General features: G+C 39.8%; 1 protein-coding gene across 2 annotated transcripts in view; it reads right to left on the bottom strand.

Moving 5' to 3' along the window:
• Nucleotides 1–2,176: 2,176 nt before the first annotated feature.
• The window catches only part of LOC105516999 (chromosome unknown open reading frame, human C18orf25), a 97,199-nt gene continuing 78,195 nt past the window's right edge, over nt 2,177–21,180 (bottom strand). For both annotated transcript variants that reach the window (XM_011949339.1, XM_011949340.1), the window contains 2 exons: nt 13,307–13,433; nt 2,177–4,044 (listed from right to left, as the gene is read on the bottom strand). In XM_011949339.1, the coding sequence (XP_011804729.1) occupies nt 3,855–4,044; nt 13,307–13,433 (317 nt within the window). In that variant the 3' untranslated portion in view covers nt 2,177–3,854. The remainder of the gene's footprint in view (nt 4,045–13,306; nt 13,434–21,180) is intronic.

Raw genomic sequence — 21,180 nt, 5'->3', positions numbered from 1 at the left:
AGGAAAAAATAAAAAAATAAAAAAAATTAAAAACCTCAGAAGATATCATTGTTTAAATACACTCTATTTTATTTTGTCTTAAAATAGTTTAACCTTTATGCTACAGACTTATTTCAAAAAACAGAAAATCTTATCTTGCACCAAAAAATATATATATAACACTCTGTTTTATTATTTTTTCTCCAAAGACCATTAAATACTAAAGGGAAACAAAAACTAAATAATGAATGTAAAGAACCAATTTTTGTTTTAAAAACTAGAGTTCCACATTTGAAAACATTAATTCTAAGCAATGATTTGTCGTCACTGCATCAAGTCCACACTCACACTCCAGCAACAGCAGATCCATTAACTGCCAAGTGCATTGGTTCCTAGCCATACAATGGCTAACATTTCATTTTCACGGTAAGAGGAGCAAAAGGCTTCAATGGCCTCTGTACTCTTTAAAAAACAAAACAACAACAAAAATATTTCCTAGTTATCCAGTGATTTTTTTTTAAGATCACTACCTTTTAAAATTTGTTAAGAGAATAAGAAGTAAGTAGTGTTTTAAATAAAATGAAAAAATACAACAGCATGAGACTAAAATATGTGAGTATTTTAAACAAACAGTGCACAATCTGAGGAAGTCTGGTTAGGGCACAATCATTTTTATATCTACATGGAAGTCACATCATACACATATTGGAGAACAGGGATTGGGGTGCTTGCTTTGTCTTAAAAAAAAAAAAAGTTTAAAACTAAAAGACAAAATAGTGTCCCCAGCTTTTTCAAAAACCTTTGTGACAGTATGAAAAGCAGGTAACAAACTTATTTTAAGTTAGTTATGGTGCTAATCTACTAAAAGTAAAGATGAACAAATGACTAAATTAGTAAACCAGACGATTCATATTGATAATTGATAATAAAAGCAAAGTTTATGGGATGTTTGATTGCCAAAAATAAACTGAATGAAATAAACTGAATAAAAAAGAATGCATTATTCATTCAGTCTGGCCCCTACCATTAAAATGAAAAGACAATTACTGGAGAGCAGCAATTATAGGTTACATGGCAGTCATGATGATGCAACAGCTAGGTCACTGCTCTGTTTTTCACAAATCGGAGGGAATGGAAACTTTACCAAGTCAGTGGCATAAACCAATCTGTGACCCACGTGTACCATTTTAGCAGAGAGATTACTCTGAAGACAATGTCTTGTGAAGCATAAAGAACTACTTATGCTACCAAACGTAAAACTCTGATTAAGAAAAATCCCTTTAAAATAAACTTCAAATGTCACAGGAGTTGTATACCACGGAATTGTATCATTAATACCTTGCCTGAAACCACACTCTCCACTCTTCTGGAAACAGCAATGAAAGGAGAGTTGAAAAAGTCTCTCTACAGTTATTAGGGAAATATCCCGACCTAGTAGGGGAGAGCTGTCTATCTCCACCATCCCTTCCCCTCCCCTCCTCATCTTAATATCCAAATCTCTGTTCTGGTCCATTAAGTCAGGCAGTTGGGAGCTGGACTAGGAATAAGTGAGGGAAAAGTGCAAGCTGACATAAAGGCAAAGGGCCAGAGAAGAGACTGGTTACAGCTCCACTCTGTTCCTCATCCACAGTGCACACAGCACACCAACTCTGTAGAGGATGACTATTAGGGACTATGAAGAAAATATGTCATGAGAAATCACCTGATGTGTGGAATTGGGGGAAAAAAATATGTGGTTAACATAAGAACAGGTCATGCAAAAACATTCATTAAAATGGGCCTCTGCCCTGATAGTGGGGGAAAAAAATAAGCTGCAAAAACTTCAAGTCACATAATCCACTCTATTCTCTTCTCTATGATTTTCCTGGAAAACACAGACCAGAAATTGTACATTTCTGCTTTGTCTAGTATTTTAATTCAAGTCAAAAACTATGTGTAACAGTAAAATTCAATAAATTAATCCTAAAGTAAAATGTGAAGGTCCAAGGATACACCAGTAGTGAATCTTCAGATGGTCCTACTTTGCTCTGGCCTCTGGGTCTTTGGTTTTTGTCTAGAATTGTGACCGTGTGAGAGATTGATTTGCTAAAATTGGAGGTTCATGATCTTAAAAGCCTGATCTAATAAAAGCAGAAAAAAAAAAAACTGATGAAGGACAGAGGCCAGATCAAATGAGATGTTATCAGAGAAAATCAAAGAAGAAGGAATATATAGGAGAACTAATGCAACAAGAAGGGTAAAGGAATAAACTTGTCTTTACAAAACAAAAAAAAAAAAAAGAAGAAGAAGAAGAAGAAGAACAGGCCAGGCAGGTGGAGGCAGGCAGACTCCGATGCGTGCTTATGTGGGGTGTGTGTCATTCATCTCAGCAGCCCCCAGAGCACCCACCCCTCACAGTGCCTTATGCAGAGCAGGCACTTGGTAAATTTGTTTACTGAATGAAAACTGAAAATGGTAGTTCTCATACTCTTATGATAAGAAGAGCCACCAGGGGATTTGGAAAGAGAGGCAAAGGGCCATAATAATGGTAACAATGGAAACAAACACACACAAAAAAAGCAAACAAAAACCATGAAAAACAAAAAGTGAAGTCTTCTAAACCAATATTACTTCACTCCCCCTGTGCAGAATAGTGTTCTAACTCTAGGTATTGCTTTTAAAAGAATTCACTAGTAACTACAACATATTGTAAGAAAGAAGGTAGTAACTAATGCCACAAAATTCCAATGCTGGCATTTCCTGAATTCCCTGAAGCTCCTACTACCCTTTGCTAATCCTTTTAGATACTGTAAAACTTACCAATTAACGTGCTTTGCATCTGACTTCTTATGGTACATTCTGATTCTTCTTACGGTATTTTTTTTTCTTAGAAGATAGAGGAGAAAAATACCCAAATACAACATCAGGTCCACTTCATCTCGGATGTTAAACAGTTGTTGCTACATACTCTTTATATAGAGACCAGCTATGAAAGACAGCACTTTCCTCTCAGATTTGCAAGTGCCTGTAGCCTCAGAGGCCACGTAACTTTTCATATTCTTCCCAACAGGTTTCTATGTTCACCCGTTATTTGACTAAACCACAAAAAAAAGCCGAGGGAGAGAGATTTTTCCCACTGAACTCTTAACACTTTCAGATGCCCAGAAAACCTCATGGTGGGTATCTATCTGAAATGCCTCTGTCTCCAAGGAGACATTTTGCAAAGAGTTATTAATTATTGCAACAAGGAGACCAACTAAGTCACCTTAGTAGTATTTATAAACACAAAGGGACATGTCAATTATCTGTGCTGTGGGAAGTCAACAGGAGCAAACTCAGGAAAGAAGGCAGAAGACTTAAAATAAAGAAAAAATACTTTTAATACTTCTGTCTTCTATTTTTAAGGACAGGTTTTTAAATGCACATGCCCTACTAGGTGCCAAAAAGGACCTGACTGATATGTGTGCGAATGCCCTAAGATGGAAGTGCCAATGGGGTGGGCAGATAGTGGTCAAGTCTAGATATTACTTTCATTATACAGAAAAATAAATACAAGATTCAAAAACTGAAACCCATTTTGCCTGGCAATTAAAATATTATTCTAAAAGGAAGGCAGTTTCCTAAGATTAAAAGTCACCAAATAAAATAAAGCTGTCTAATAAAACTCATCATTCTCATATTCCTACTGAGTGAAGGAAGAAATTCTTTTCTCTGTGATAAGTTATTTTCCTAAGTGACTTTAAAAAAGGGGGGAAGAGGAGGGAATTTTCCATGAGTTTGAATCCTACAAATGCCACAAACAGCTTCTGAAGCTGAAGCTATTACAATGAACTTCCATGTCACAAAGGATGAGGAAGTGGAAGGGAACAGTGCAGAGGAAACACAGTGACATTGTATTACAGTAGGTATTTACGCCTGCTATCCTCATCCAAGGTAAGGTCAACAACTTCTGCTGGTGAAGCCCAAGTCTGCTGGGGAGTCACAGCAGTCCATGACTGTGTTTGCCTGGTGCTAACATACTGCGTGCCCGAGCCATGCTTCCATGAAGAAACACTCTGAATCACACCACCTCGAGGATGAACACACCTGCAATCGAGATGAAGAACAAAAGCATGGTTAATTCCACCACAGGAAAAACAGAAGACAATATGACCTCAGTTGTACTGATCAACATTTTTACTAAGATAAACCTAGTATGCGAGTTCATAAAACCCACAATCAATATCCTTCCCTCCATCTCTGTCTCCCTCTCTCCCCACCCCACGACACTCCACTTGGTCCCTCTCTCAGTTTAGCCTTAAAAAGGCCAAGGATCTTATCTCAGCCGGAAACTCCTGACTTGTGTCTAGATTGGTCACTGACCATGGGTGCAAAGATGTTTCTCTGGACTCATTTACACCTCTGGGATCTTCATGACAGGGCAACACATAAATCCAGAACAAAGTTAAGATGCCCAAACAATCTTAGTCTGAACAAACCAAACAGTAAGAAAAATAGTTAAAACTTGTTCTTAAAATAAGCTTTATAATTGGTAATAATGGCTTCAAAGACAGTGACAGTAATACCCTTTTATAGATTAAATTTCTAAAAGTCTGTAACAGATCATGAATAAAGGATCAATTTCCCTTGTCCTGAAGGTCACAACAGAAGCACTTGGTTCATTCAACAGAATCGCTTATAATTTGGTTCCATGAAAGTAACACAGCTGAATCTTCAGTTTAGATCCACTAAAAGGGTTCTATCAGAGGGACAGAACTGCCTTGTTAGCAAGTCATACCAAGAGTTCACTGAAATAAAATTGTTTCAGAAACACTGACAGTTTGAATTCCATATTCCAGTCAAATGATAGAATTGTGAACCTCCAGGCCAAAACACTAAGTTCTGACTCAAATGAGAGGAAGGCAGGCAACTCATGAGACCAATGCTATGTCCTCTCATCTAAACTTCCTGAGCAGACGTTAGGGAGCATACGTGAGAAGTAACAAGTGGCATGAGTCCAGTCACTAAACCACCACAGTGGCTCCTGAGCAGCTGTCTGACGATCTGTAAGCAACAAATAATGCTGGGCCACTTGAGAATTTCGGCTTTGATTTAATGCTACCTTAACTCCCAGGTTCAAAAGAACATTCAGGTAATAATGGACAAGATTCAGTTGCAAAACTACCCCAAGGACCCTTAAGCTCCTGCAAACATGCCCTACTCCTACAAAGGCTTAACCTGATAACTTCTCCCTTACTAAGAAAAGTTCCTAAGAACAGAACTTTCAGGGCCAGAGCAGAGGACAGAATGCAAATTTGTTACAGTACCAGAAGCCCGTCATCTGTCCAGAGATGGGCTAAGTAGTTACTAACCCAGAGGCTACTACCTTTTCAAAGATTAGCTAGCAAAATAAATAGGGACATTAAAATAAGGGACATAAAGCCCAATGTCTAATTCATATCTGTTCAACCCATTATATAAATTCATATTAAATGACCATGTAGTCATGGAAAAATGTCAGCCAAAGGAGTCCATTCAACATTTATAGAAATGGTTTTGAGGACTGAAGGCCAATGAAACACTACGTTTACTAAGCGGTTTCACATATATTATCTCATTGGACAATTTGACAGACCTATGAGGTAAGCATGGAATTTACTATCCTCACTCTACAGAGAGGGAAACTGAGGCTTAAACAGGTTACATGATTTGCTCAGACTCACAATGCTTGAAAGTCACAGGCCAAGGAAGACAGGTCTGATTTTGGGTCCAATGCTTTCCATATCATGTTGCTGCTTTACAGATATGTGTATCAAATTGGGTGTGGCAAAACACAGCGAAAATCATCAGAATACAAAGATAGGCCCAAACTAACAATTTAGAAGTATAAAGTTACTTGACAATTCAAAAGCTCACCTGTACAAGCACTAATTGAAGTCAAGCTGGCTAGAAATCTGGTAAGAATTCAGGCAATGAATAAGTGGCAAAGAGAGTCAATGTAATCTTTGGCAGAATTTCTAAAAATATCTTCGAAGTAAAAGTAGTATCTAGTCCCAATTGTTTATCTGTATTGCTCACTAAGTAATCATAAAATGTAACATCAGGCAATGGCTTTTTTAAAAATCTGATCTAATCTGTTTATCATACAGAAGAAAAAACCTAGGCCAAAAGACAACCACCTAGGCTCTTAAACAAGTTAAGTATAGAACTGGAATAAAATCAGGTCTCCACTCAATGGTTTATTTTCCACTGAATAACAATGCCTTCTTCAGGCTATACCTGAAGTTACTATAGCATGTTTGACTGAGAGAAGCACTGCCTGGTTCCCAGGGCCATTCAATAAGCAGCAAAGAAGAGTCTAGAAAGTGTCTGGCATTGGAAAAGAACTGGGAGAGTGAGAGGTTTAGAGACCATATCTCCTACTGAGGAATGGCTGAAGGAGACAGAACAGGAGACAGGGCACTTCAACTATCTAAAAATAGATCACTTCTGTAGTTATGTTACAAATGGTTCCAGTTACCAAAAACCAGCTTAGGCTACTTTAAATAATAAAGAGAATTTATTAGAAGGACACTGGGCACCTCAAAGAGCCTAAGATGACAGAACAACCCCTAACCCTCTCTATTTCTCCTACTTCAAAATTTTAGATTATCTGGAGAATGTGATGATACTACCTTTGGTCAAAAGCTTTCCTAACTCTAATTATTAATAGTTGTACATGGAATTCCCAAAGACAGGAGAATCACTGTGAGGCGGAAGCCACCATGAAAGGTACTATTTCATGCTCAAGGTAAAACTACTGAGAGCATGCTAAGAACCGTGAATCAGTTTTTAGACGGCAAGTTTCAGGTAATCATTGCTATAGAACAAAGCCACTAAGAAACAGAATGAATTGCCTTTTAAGAGCTCAAGTAATTGCTGAGGCATCTGTCAGGAATGTTAAGGAAGATTTTAAGATGCCCTCCAAGGTCAACAGTGACTTTAACATTTGTTCAAAAACAGGCAAAACAATCATTAAAAGTCAGAATAGGCTGGCACGGTGGCTCATGACTCTAATCCCAGTACTTTGGGAGGGTGAGACAGGAGGATCGCCTGAGCTCACAAGTTCGAGACCAGCATGGGCACCATGGTGAAACCCCATCTCTATCAAACACACACACACACACACACACACACACACACACACACACAAAATTAGCTGGGTGTGGTAGTAGGCACCTGTACTCCCAGCTACTCAGAAGGCTCAGGTGGGAGGATGGCTTGAGCCTTGGCGGTCAAAGCTGCAGTGAACAGAAATCATGCCACTGCACTCCAGCCTGGGTGGCTGAGCTTTGTCTCAAAAAAAAACAAAAAAAAAAAAGTCAAGATAGTAGTTACAGGGGAAAAGAGAAGGCGGAGGTTGTAATTAGAAAGTAGTGCAGAGTGGCTGAGCGTGGTGGCTCACGCCTGTAATCTCAGCACTTTGGGAGGCCAAGGCAGGTGGATCACAAGGTCAGGAGATCAAGACCAGTCTGGCTAACATGGTGAAACCCCGTCTCCACTAAAAATACAAAAAATGAGCCAGGCGTGGTGGCATGCACCTGTAGTCCCAGCTACTCCGGAGGTTAAGGCAGCAGAATCGCTTGAACCCAGGAGGCAGAGGCTGCAGTGAGCTGAGATCGCGCCACTGTACTCCAGCCTGGGTGACAAAACGAGACTCCGTCTCAAAAAAGAAAGTGCAGCATGACTTCTGTGTTTTGATCTGAGTGCTTGTTACTTGGGTATAAGCAGTTTGCAAAAATTAAAGGTACATTATTAGCTACCTGTACGTGTTACTAGCCAATAAAATATTCACAAAAATCATTTACTTTAATGATCTCAAACACACTGAATAAAATGGGAGTTAGGAGATGGATGAGGACAGAACAAGGCTTTTAACACATTTTTTTTAAACCACAGAGGGAAAAAACAGTCCATCTAGTAAACAGAAGAGTGCTAGAGAAATATTTCAACTATTTTATAAGACAGTATACATTACACAAAAATGTATACCAGATAGGGAAAAAATTCCAGGAGAAAGAGGGAGCACAATAGTTGTTAAGCCTCTGGAGTGGTCCTATAACAGATGTAAGAGGCTCAAAATTTTGTGAGACAACATAAAAAATAAAGAGTTTCATGTATTATCACATATGCTTTTTCTGTATCATGAAAGATGAGGTAGGAACATACTCAACTGGTTTCCCATTGGTCCAATCAATTGTATTACTAATCTGTATTAGTGCAGATACAGGCTTTGTTCTCACAAAGCGTTTAATCTGCATACAATTGGTGACAGGTATGAAACACAACCTAGACCCATATTTTGCATTTTATAACCAAGAAAATGTTTGGGTCTTGCTTCCCAAAATGTTGGGAAAAATACATTATAAACAATATGGTTTGACAGAATAATTTCCTGTTCTTCGTACACTAATATCAATAGAAAGGCTGCACAATGGAAATGAAGTGTGTGCGCGCACACACACACAGAGAAGGCCCTGATGATCAACTTTTGATATATTTAGCTTATTATTCTAAGAAAACAACATTAAAAATTAATCATTTTTACTCTCATTTATAGACAGCCTGAAGGTGACCTCTTAGATAACATTTCTACTTCTTTTTCCCAGCTGAAGAGGAAATGAATCCTTGTGATTGTAGGGAAACACTCATTTGTCTCCCTAGATTTTTTGGAGTTAATGTTAGCAACAGGGCCGGGCATGGTGGCTTAAGTCTGTAATCCCAGCACTTTGGGAGACCGAGGCGGGCAGACTGTCTGAGCTCAGGAGTTCGCGATCAGCCTGGGCAACATGGTTAAACGCTGTCTCTACTAAAATACAAAAAGTTAGCCGGGTATGGCGGCGTGCGCCTGTAGTCCCAGCTACCCAGGAGGCTAAGGCAGGAGAACTGCTTGAACTCGGGAGGTGGAGCTTCCTGTGAGCCAAGATTACACCACTGTACTCCAGCCTGGACAACAGAGTGAGACTCCATCTCAAAAAAAAAAAAAGTTAGCAACTGGTCCTATGAAGCAATGAGTCTCAAACACAGCTTCCTACACCAATTATTTTGCTGAGGAATAACCCAATATTAACACCAATGATCACAGGATTAACAGACTAGAATGAGGTCCTCAGAACAGGTATCAAAATGAACTGTTCCAACACAGTTTCAAAACATACAGGTCTGGGCTATATGTATTCATCTTCCTAGAGCAATTACCAATGAGGTCGGTAGAAGGAAACAATAACAGGACCAAGGACAAAAAAACTTACTGGCCTGAAGTTTGTAAATTAAGAGTTTTGGCAAAATTAAGTGGGCACAGAAGAACTAGAGATGCTGGGAAAGTCTCCATCTCACTAGAAAAGAGCATCTGTGAAACTGGACTGTCCAAAAATTAACATCTGGAAATAACATTTAAGTAACACCAGGAGTTTAACACAGCAATACAAGGCAATCGTAAAATACACGTTCAATCATTAGTTCAGAAAGCATGCTTTCTAGTCTAGGACTAGGAGATACACAAAAGAGAAATGAATACATCAAAATCTAAAATAAAAGTAACTATCAAAAAAGGTGGGGGCGGGGAGGCACATTACAACTAGAATTACTGAGGGCAAAGGCCAAACAAAATGCTTCCAATATGGAAAAATGGCACCCAATACAAGTCAGGGCAGCCACAATTCCAGAGAACAACTCAAAAACCAAATGTGAGTTCTTAAAAACTCTTAAAAACCCAACAACAATGTAGAATATGAAAAGAAAAAATAAGAACAGGACAACTAAATCCAAACAAAACATCTACTTTATACATGTAAATCAAATGAGAACAAAAAGATGTGGATCAAAACCTAAAACCTTTTTCCAAGTGATAACCCTGCCAGAAGCACATCAATACTTCATAACTGCAACCCTAGACCTGTAAAAGAAATAAATTCCAGATGAGATACAGGCAGCCAAGGGGCAACTCTGAAGCAACCAACAAGAAAGCCTCTTCTCCTACTTGCTTCTCAGCTTTTTAATCTTAATGTCTGAAAGATTATCAGGCTACTGATACAGAAGCTGCTGGGGGAAATAAATGTTGGAAAGACTCAGTCCTAGACCCAAGATCAATATAAAAGACACCCTCACAAAATAATAAAGGAGTCAGTTAAAAATACTCCAAAGAACCTGTAAACTCTACATTCCATTATATGGACAATTTTAACCACCACTGAGGTTTTAAAATGGATGTCACCTACAAGATATGATTTCCCAGGATTCAACCAATGAGTAAGAATAAAACACAGCTTTATGCTTCAGAGCCTGTAAGAAAAAATCCTTGAAAATAATGTAGGCCGGGCGCGGTGGCTCAAGCCTGTAATCCCAGCACTTTGGGAGGCCGAGACGGGCGGATCACGAAGGTCAGGAGATCGAGACCATCCTGGTTAACATGGTGAAACCCCGTCTCTACTAAAAAAATACAAAAAACTAGCCGGGCGAGGTGGCACCTGTAGTCCCAGCTACTCGGGAGGCTGAGGCAGGAGAATGGCGGGAACCAGGGAGGCGGAGCTTGCAGTGAGCTGAGATCCGGCCACTGCACTCCAGCCTGGGCCACAGAGCGAGACTCTGTCTCAAAAAAAAAAAAAAAAAGAAAAAGAAAATAATGTAATGTTATTTAAAATGTAGACAAAGTCACTTTGTTCAAGTGTAGAATAGGGATTGTGTGTTAGGGGTGGGGAGAACTGAGAATTTAAATTTCCAGGTTTTAATAGAAAGATAATGATAATTGTAACTCCAGATATAAAAATGTTTTTTTAAAAAAAGAAGATAAACATTTAATGATGAAGAAATATTGAACAAAGAAGCTAAAAATAAGTGTGGTTCATGCTGTAACATTTCTAGGCATAAGGAAACAATAAAAAGGGAGATGAGTTAGAAATTAATAGAGAACCTGACCAAGTGATATGTCTTAGCACAGAGTAAGAGACTAGATAAACAATACAGGTTTCTACCTATTCCTTCCCTATTTAAGTAGGAACCCATAAGTACAATGACTTAAAATTTGAAATGTAACTCAAAAGGAAGTTGGTGAATGAATAATATGTCCCTGGCACATCTGAAGATAATTAACCCACATCAACCTGTCAGTGGGCAGGGTATCATAGTAGGAACCCTAAAATTTAAAAATACAATAGTCTAGAAAGATCCTGACACATGGCTTAAAAGGATAATTTATATCATAAGAAACAATGGTGAAATAAACCAAAGGCAAAAATTTGCTGATGTAAAGGAAGAAATCAGTAGTTCTAGCTTTCTCATCTCGTGGGTAAGTCGGCCTAAACAGAAAAATGGAAAAATGGAAGAGAATTTAATAGGAAAAAATTTGTAATTAAGGTAGAAAAAAAAGAGGAAAGACTGAAAAATAAAAATTCTTTCCCACCAGAATAGGGAAAATAATCATTAACAAAAGAAAGAAAGAAAGAAAAAGAGGCAGGGCACAGTGGCTCATGCCTGTAATCCCAGCACTTTGGGAGGCCGAGGTGGGCAGATCACCTGAGGTCAGGAGTTTGAGACCAGCCTGACCAACATGGAGAAACCCTATCTCAACTAAAAATACAAAATTAGCCAAGCGTGGTGGCGCATGCCTGTAATCCCAGCTACTCGGGAGCCTGAGGCAGGAGAATCGCTTGAACCCAGGAGGTGGAGATTGCAGTGAGCCTAGATTGTGTCATTGCACTCCAGCCTGGGCAACAAGAGTGAAACTCCATCTCAAAAGAAAAAGAAGAAGAAAAAACGAAGCAGCCTTACAGGCATACTTACAGAATAAAACACAATAAATACAGAAGGCAAAAATACAGAATAGAGGATGAAGTTCTAGGACAAGACTAGTTCTGAAAAAGTCAGAATTGGCCACTTTTGGGGAGATGGCATGTTAAACTGCAAATTAACTCTACATCCTTAAGGTTCCAATTATTTGACTGAAAAATGCTCTCAAAGTATACTTAGATCTCACTAGAAAAGGTACCCTTAACATACATGTATCTGTATTTCATCTCCACTCTATACTTCTAAGTTTGTCTTTTATATAAGAGACAGAAGAAATGCTGGCAAATGTGCTTTATTACCTGGGTAACCAGAGTAAAATCAGATCAAAGAGCCAAGTAATGAATACACTATGCTATATACCTATTTATCAGAAAATCACAACTTCACTCTTGTGGCATGGGAGAAAAGTTGTTTGCGTTATACAAAACACACAAGTTCTAAAGTCTAAATTTTGGGGGGTGGGTGGGTGTGTGCACGTGCGGCGGGGGAGGTGGCGAGAGGAGGATGTTCCAGAATGTTTCAGAAGAATATCGCTGAAAGGGCTGGAACCAATTATTATGAACATACCTTAAAGCAGGAATCAGCAAATGTTTTCTGCAAAGGTATTGACTTTTCAGACAGTACATATCTTAGGCTTTGGGGAGGACATATAATCTCTGTTGAAATGATTCAACTTTGCCAATGGAGTGCATAAACAGACATAGATGATTACATACAAAATGAACAAGCACGGTTGTTAAAATAAAACTTTATTTATAGACTAAAATTTTAATTCCTATAATTTTCCCATGTCACAAGGTATCATTCTTCATTTGATTTTTTTTTTCCACCAGCCATCTAAAAAGGTAAAAATCATTCTTAGCTCACAGCCCAGACAAAAACAGGCAGCAGGCCAGAACTGGCCTATGAGCGACAGTTTGCTGACCCCCACCTTAACGAATGCCAAACTTCATAAAATTATGTTTATAATGCTACACACCAACTTGATGTCTTGTGGGGTTTTTTTTAATCCCAAGAAACAAGACTCCTTTAGTTATATGAACATTACCAGAAATATACTCTGTAAAAAAAGACCAAAATAACTTAAAAGTTTGCTTTTAATGAGAGACAAGGAGAGGTGCTCTAGGAAACCAGTCAAAGAGGCATGATGTCAGATGCATGTTTCCCAACTGTTTGCTCCCAGTATATTTCAAGGTAAAGTGAAAGGCAAGAAAGTATGAACATGAGACAAAAAAGTAGTGATACTTCTGCCTTAAATGAGAAGTCTGTCAAGCGAACTAAACATTTGCTTAAAAGAAAAAACCATCAGCTCTAGTTCACAGACATGTATGGTTGAAATGTTCTTGATATGAGACAATATATAACACACTGTAAGGCTCATATCATGTCTAAGGAAAAGTATTTCTTAAGCCAAACAAAAGTGAGAGCTCCCATCATTCATTCATGCCGGCTATGCCATAAAGTCTACCATTTTCTTTTAACTTGTTTTCTGGTTAAAATAGAATTTATAACTTAAAATATCAGACTACTCCAATTAGTATCCTACCTTGCATGTTCCTGAACTCCCACAATCTCTACTTCACTATCTGAAGAGGCAATGTTAATTTCTTCATTGAGTGGTGCATTGCCAGCAGATGTTTTGTCACTTGCTAGGAATCCTGGATCCAAATGACCTGAGAGAGAAGGGGAGTAAAAAAAACAAGCACTATAATTTTATTTCTCACAAACAGTGGAAACAATTCATTGACAGATTTGTCATCTAGGTTTAGTCATGGAAACAGAATCACCCTGTGAGAGCTTGCCACAGCAAAACTGTCAAATAAGCTGGGGCAGTGTTCTTTGTTCAAACATTGGTTTTAAAAAAATAAACAGAATACATGCTCATGATGTATATTCAAACAACATGGCAGTATATAAAAGTATGAACTCAAAGTCTCTCACTCGCTACTCCTTAGGATAAATAATGTGGTAAATACCTATATCTGTCTATAATAAACTCTATATATTTTATGCTGTAATGCTTTTTGCATTCAACTCCAGTCAGTTTTTAAACGACCTGCATAATCACCTAGAAGGCAATGGGGATCTCTACTGCTTAACATTTAATAGAACCAAACTCTAAACCAGAAAAGCCCAAAGGCACATATGGAATAATAATAGAAGTAATTTCTACTACTGTATTTATACTGAGATGCTTTGTGAAAGATTTAGCATATGTTTTCTCTAAAGAAACATAGATTTGACAAAATCTGACCCAAAACTACATCTAAAAAGAAAGACCGGAGGTAAATCACAATTTTGGCTCTGAGCAACTGAAATGTAACTTGCACATTACTGAGAGTTCTCCTTAGAAACAAACCACAAACTCTGGAAAAACATAACAGTTTGTGGCACTGGGGCATGTAAAGACTTCTTCTGTAAGAGTCTTCCCAAAGCATATATTATATGATGCAATAAAACACATTCTCCAACATCACAGAAAACATGAGCTTCACAGAACTCTCAATAATGGCTAATGGCATAGCATCAAAGTACGTAGCTCTGAAAACAATTCTAGCAACAGCTAAAATAAATCGGCCTATGTACCAGCTCTTAAATGTTCTGATTTAAAAGGGTGAATTTTAGAATACCTAGGAGTTAACACAGAATAAACAGAGTTGCAATGAGTACAAATTCCCATTTACTCTCTAAAGGGTATTTTTATTTAAATATATTATGATCTGATACAAAATTATTTCCCATATTTTAAAAAAAAAAAAATCTACATGACACCTAACCTAAACTAAACCAATGTAAAGAAAATAGAATTTTGGCTCACGCCTGTAATCCCAGCACTTTGGGAGGCCAAGGCGGGTGGATCACAAGGTCAAGAGATCGAGACCATCCTTGCCAACATGGTTGAAATCCCGTCTCTACTAAAAATACAAAAATTAGCTGGGCATGGTGGCGCGTGCCTGTAGTCCCAGCTACTCAGGAGGCTGAGGATAGAGAATTGCTTGAACCCAGGAAGCGGAGGTTTCAGTGAGCCGAGATCGCGCCACTGCCCTCCAGCCAGGCAACAGAGGGAGATTCCGTCTTAAAAAAAAGGAAAACAAAGAAAATTTTACATACAACTCTCTTCTCCTTTCACTCAACCCAATGCTTCAAGGTTATTGAGAAATCTTGTACTTTTTTTTTTTTTTTTTTTTGAGATGGAGTCTCGCTCTGTTACCCAGGCTAGAGTACAATGGTGCAATCTCAGCTCACTGCAACCTCCACCTCCCAGGTTCAAGCAATTCTCCTGCCTCAGCCTCCCAAGTAGCTGGGATTACAGGCGTCTGCTACCACATCCAGCTAATTTTTTGTAATTTTAGTAGAGATGGGGTTTCGCCATGTTGGTCAGGCTGGTCTCAAACTCCTGGCCTCAGGTGATCCGCCCACCTTGGCCTCCCCAAAGTGCAGGGATTACAGGTGTGAGCCACTGCACCTGGCCAAATCTTGAATTTTCGTACTCCTGTCACCCTTGAGTGTAAACCTTTTGGAAAGCTACAGACAGTCACAAAGCAAGGCTTACAATTTTTATACCTTCTGACCCTGTAAACCCATCCCTAATAATTTACTCTTTAGCCTTTAAATAAGCAAAATGTTATATCCAAAGATACTCATTACAGTGCTATGTAGCAACTTGGAAAAATGTATACTAACATATCAAGTACTATACATAACACTATAAAAATATGTAGATTCTGGGTAAAGCTGTGAAAAATAATCAAGTTTGAATATGACTGTGGGTCTTTTCCATAATTCTTTAGTACTATTTTTATCTTTTATTCGACTGAAAATGATGCATATATGTGAAAAAATTTTAATGCTTAGAATGGCTCCTAGCTAAACGAGTGATTGAGATTATATATCACAGTCTGCATGGGTTTGTAATCCAGATCATGTGGCACTGGCAGTGGGCACATATCTGGACCCTATAAGCACACAAAAGGTGGCATTCACCAGATAAAACCCTGTTTTATTAAATCTAGGGAGGCTGCCTAGATTTAAATCTAGGGAGGCTGCCTAGGCTTAAATAGAATTGGTTAAGCCTTGCTTTGGTAAACCTAGATTCTTGTCCTGATCCCTAATACTTTGTTGTGGCCAAGTCTTCATCCAATTTCTACTTCAATGTTTTAGTTATGGCTATCCTCATGCACACTGTTCCAACTGTACTGCTAGGGAAGAATACAAAATCACAGACTCTCTTCTTTATAGCCTTCAACTTTTCCATATTCAATAATTGAAACAGTCTTTACTATTTGTTTGTACCTGCAATAAATACTTGTGACATGCTATGCACTGTGCTAAATGCTAGAAATACTATGGGGAACAAGGCAGGCATAGTCTCTACCCTCAATGAACCTGCAATATATGCAGAGATAATAAAAAGCAGTCTATTGCACCATCTCTTCAAAACTGCTCTGATAGGGAACATTCACCAGACTTGAGGGCGATCAGGGTAGCTGAGTTCTAAAGGAAGAGTAGGCACAGGTGAGGGGAAGTGGCATATGGAACATTCAGTTGTCCTTTAAGGTATAAAAGTTTGCTGAGATTTTCGGGTAACAGTCAAAAGAGTAATAAGAAACAAGGCTACCAAAGTCAGCAGGTCAGATCATGATAAGCTATCTGGATTTAACTTTGAGAAGTAGGAAGCCACTTAACGATTTAAGCAGAGGAGTGACGGAGTGACGTCATCTGGTTTTGCATTTTAAAGAATTTCCTTTCAGAGTATAGAAATGAAACTGATAGCAAGCAGGACAGGAAATACTGGAGGCAACAAAATCCGTTAGACTGCTGCAGCTTCCTGGGTGAGAAATGACTGCGGCTGAACTAGGAAAAAAAACAACGGAAAATACTCTGTGTGTGTGTACGAATGGAGAGTTAGTGACGTTGGGAATTAGGCAAATGAAAGAACACAGAAAGTCAAAAACGATGCTTAGGTTTCTGACTTAGGTAAAGGGATAGAGTTATAGGGCCATTCAGTGCACTAATAAAAGCTGAGGGTTGTTGCTTAGGGCATGATGATAATGTGCCTTTAATATATACAATAAGCAGTTCACATAACTTAAGTTTTCACATAAATCATGAGTGTTCATAATAGCAGGACTTGCAAGCAGAGACAGACTGAGACAGGTGCCAGGAATGTTTCAAAAATGAGTGAAACTATCATGGAGTCAGTAGATGACAGTCAATGGTACAATCAGTACTGTTCTAAAGCTCAGGTCAGAGATCTAAAGAGGAAATAGACTTGTTAAATCCTCTGCAATAGGTGAGAGAATAAAGATCATCCAGAAAAGTAAAAGTGGTCTATAGAATACAACCCAAGTATTGATGAACATAAATAATTAGGAGACAGGGTGGGGCGGTGGGGCGGGGAATTAGGCTTGGTGGTATGCAACTATAGACTCAGCAACTCGGGAAACTGAGACAGGATTGCTTGAGCCCAGGGGGTCAAGGCTGCAGTGTGCCATGATTGCACCACTGCACTCCAGCCTGGGAGAAAGCCAATATAGCAAAGAAATCTGAAGAATAATAAAAGGGAAAGAAGAGTAAACACAGTTTAAGAAGTTTGGCTATAGAAGAAAAGGAGATAGGATGATACTGAGTAAGAAATACGGGCTTGAGGGAGGGGTGTATGTATGTATGTATGTATGTGTGTATGTATGTATAGTTTTTAACAATGAGAGACCTGTTTATATTCCAAAAGGGCAGAGAATAGGTTTGACAGCAGAAAGCTGAGGTAATCTGGATTTTGAAGAATGTGGCAAGGCCATCTGCAGAGTGTAGGTGTGGGCAGATGCAGAAAAGCCAAGTAGCCACTATGAAGAAAGAATCCTGCGTAAGGAAAAGGCGGAATTTATGGGAAGCACTGAGAGCCTGAATGAGGCCACAGACTAGGAAATTAAGGCAACCTTTAACTCTGTAACAAAGTGATTTCTCCAGCTATGCTTAGCAGGATAGATATAGGCTCAAAGTGTGCATCCAGTGATCAGACTGCCAGGTGAGTACAACAGGAAAACCAACTCTACAAGTGACATTTGGCAAAGGACAGCTGGGCCTATATAGGCTTGATAGGGAAGGACATGAAGCTGGGAGAGGACTGATAAAGGGATGGGCGATTGGTCCAATGAGGTAGAAAAGTAGTGTGGTAGAAGTAGCTACATAAGAGAATAGAGGCCGGCTGCAGTGGCTCACGCCTGTAATCCCACCACTTTGGGAGGCCAAGGCAGGCAGATCACGAGGTCAAGAGATGGAGACCATCCTAGCCAACATGGTAAAACCCCATCTCTACTAAAAATACAAAAATTAGCTGGGTGTAGTGGTGTGCGTCTGTAGTCCCAGCTACTCAGGAGGCTGAGGCAGGAGAATTGCTTGAATCCAGGAGACGGAGGTTTCAGTAGTGAGCCAAGATCGCGCCACTGCACTCTAGCCCGGTGACAGAGCAAGACTCTGTCTCCAAAAAAAAAAGAGTGTAGAAAAGCCTACAGAGTAGAAAAGGAAAAAGCAGTAACGAGGGGTAGAAGGAAAACCAGCGATTACAAGAAGTAAAACACTGTATTTTCTCCCTCTTAGCTACCCACAAAATACAAGCACCAGGGATCATCCATTTTTTGCCATCTTATCTCAAACTCTGTTGTTTTTCTTTGCTCCAGCCACCCACTGCTCACCCTCCTACAACTTTACCACTGCTTTCTGGAATGCCAACTTCATGGTAAAATACACTGAACTTTCTCTCCACCTCCTTGTGGAAACCTGACTGACCTTCCTGAAGACGTTGTCTCCCCTGAAGTCTTCTGAAGAGGAAGCTGCTCTTAACCCCCAATGCTAGGATGCAGATCACTTATAAATTACTCATCTCCATCCTCATGTACTGACACCAGCAGGCAGTGCCTTCCAGGAGGTTACCATTTCACTGCCATGTACTGACTCCAGGACAGTTACTCATGCATGAAACAGTCCTGGCACGTGTCTTAGTCTCTCTCTACTTACAAGTCCTGCTTTCATGAATACTCATTATTTATGTGAAAAAACCACCTAAAAACTGTCTGTGCCTACTCACTAAGAAGTAAGAAGCTGGGCTGGGCTACATGGCTCACACCTGTAATCCCAGCACTTTGGGAGGCCGAGGCAGGCAGATCACTTGAAGTCGGGTGTTTGAGACCAAGCCTGGCCAACATAGCAAAACTGTCTCTACTAAAAATACAAAAATCAGGCAGGTATGGTGGTATGCCCCTGTAGTCCCAGCTACTCAGAAGGCTGAGGCAGAAGAATTGCTTGAACCCAAGAGGCGGAGATTGCAGTGAGCTGAATTATACCACTGCACCCCAGCCTGGATGACAGAGCGAGAAGCCATCTTACTCAATCAATAAGCAAGCGAGCAACGAGCTGAGCTCCAAGAGGTACTAAAAGCCACTTGTGGTAGACTCATAGTAAGGGGTTCAGCCTGTTGGGATCCTAAAAATAAATAAATGAAATGAATTAAACCAAATTAAAAAGGCAGATTGTGGACAGGCAGGGGCACCATAACCAAACTCTTCTTCCTTGATCACTCAATGCTTTTAAACAATGGTAATTAAGAAAATACAACAAGAATATGACATAATTAGTTAATTCTTAGTATGTCTTTGCCCAGTTCCTATAACCAGAGTTCTAATTTATAATTCTACCGTCTCTAGTAGGAATGTTTTGTGAAACATCCATCATCAATATTTCTGAATAACCAGTCTTCACTGACTAGGACCCCGCCATCCTCACCTTACCACCTCCAACAGCCTTACTCCAGAGCTAGAAATATCATCACTTTATTTTTTATGAAATGAAAAGTTACTCTGTACTTTTGTTAATTTTGTACTGTCTTTTTTTTTTTTTTTTTTTTGAGACGGAGTCTCGCTCTGCCGCCCAGGCTGGAGTGCAGTGGCCGGATCTCAGCTCACTGCAAGCTCCGCCTCCCGGGTTCACGCCATTCTCCTGCCTCAGCCTCCCGAGTAGCTGGGACTACAGGCGCCCGCCACCTCGCCCGGCTAGTTTTTTGTATTTTTTAGTAGAGACGGGGTTTCACCGTGTTAGCCAGGATGGTCTCGATCTCCTGACCTCGTGATCCACCCGTCTCGGCCTCCCAAAGTGCTGGGATTACAGGCTTGAGCCACCGCGCCCGGCCCTTGTACTGTCTTAAAAAAACAAAACAAGGTACCATCACCAACATTTCAGATTCTTCTAACTTTACTCATTCATTATGGATCTAGAAACTAGTAATATTCCTTCCACACTGTTAGATAATCCAAACAATTCTGGCAGTGCAATTTTTGCTGTAAAAATTGCAATCCAAACCTGCTGGTATTTAACATGGTTATAAAACCCAAACAATATGCTAAAACTGGTCACTTAAAATTGGGGTCTGCTTTTTTTTTTTTTTTTTGAGATGGAGTTTTGATCTTGTTGCCCAGGCTGGAGTGCAACGATGCAATCTCAGCTCACTGCAACCTCCACCTTCCAGGTTCAAGCGATTCTCCCACCTCAGCCTCCTGAGTAGTTGGGATTACAGGCATGTACCACCACACCAGGCTAATTTTGTACTTTAGTACAGATGGGGTTTGGCCATGTTGGTAAGGCTGGTCTCGAACTTCTGACCTCAGGTAATCCACCTGCCTTGGCCTCCCAAAGCGTTGGGATTACAGGGGTGAGCCTCTGCACCTGGCCTAGGGTCTGCTCTTATAGACCCTGGCCAGGGGTCTGCTCTTATCTGTATTGCTTGGTCAAAATACTAGTACAAGATAAAATAAGAGGCATGAGAAAGTGATGGGGGTGCTAAATACAGACTGCCTGGTAAATGTTAAGAACTCCTAGACAACAGTGTGAGACATTCGCCAAATTTCCTGTCAGATCCTTAGATACATTGTGCCACAGAGAAAACAAATCAGCTAGGACCCACACCAAGGCAATGAGATGGGGACACCAAAGGCATTCTGGGATGCCTCTGCCTCTTCTTTCTTCTATTTCAGAGCCAGGACCATTAGTCCTTTTCTGTCACTGTAACCCTCTTCAGCATGCCACACATTCCTTTGGGAGCTCCAGTACAGAACCTGACATTCTCTGGCCTCTGGGCCTTTTCTGTTCTGCCCCTCCCCACCCCGCTCCACCCCCCAAGGAGGACCTCACAGGATTCCAATGGCAGAACAGTGCCTAAAGCATACACAAAAGTGAGCCTAAGATGCTATGGGGTTCTTCAAATACTGTCAGTGGTAGTAATCTTTTCCAGTTCTAAGACTAGAACAAGCCCTGTAGAGAAAAATGTAAATACCACAATTACCATATATTAAACTGAAAATAAAGCAGAGCACTTATATTTAGCTATTGTGACAGCTGGCTGTCTCTGTGTAGGTCTCTGCCTGTGTAGGT

This window comes from Colobus angolensis, unplaced genomic scaffold (genome assembly GCF_000951035.1).
Source record: "Colobus angolensis palliatus isolate OR3802 unplaced genomic scaffold, Cang.pa_1.0 Scaffold299, whole genome shotgun sequence".
In the NCBI taxonomy this organism is placed as follows: Eukaryota; Metazoa; Chordata; class Mammalia; order Primates; family Cercopithecidae; genus Colobus; species Colobus angolensis.
This window is presented reverse-complemented; position numbering and strand designations above follow the sequence as displayed.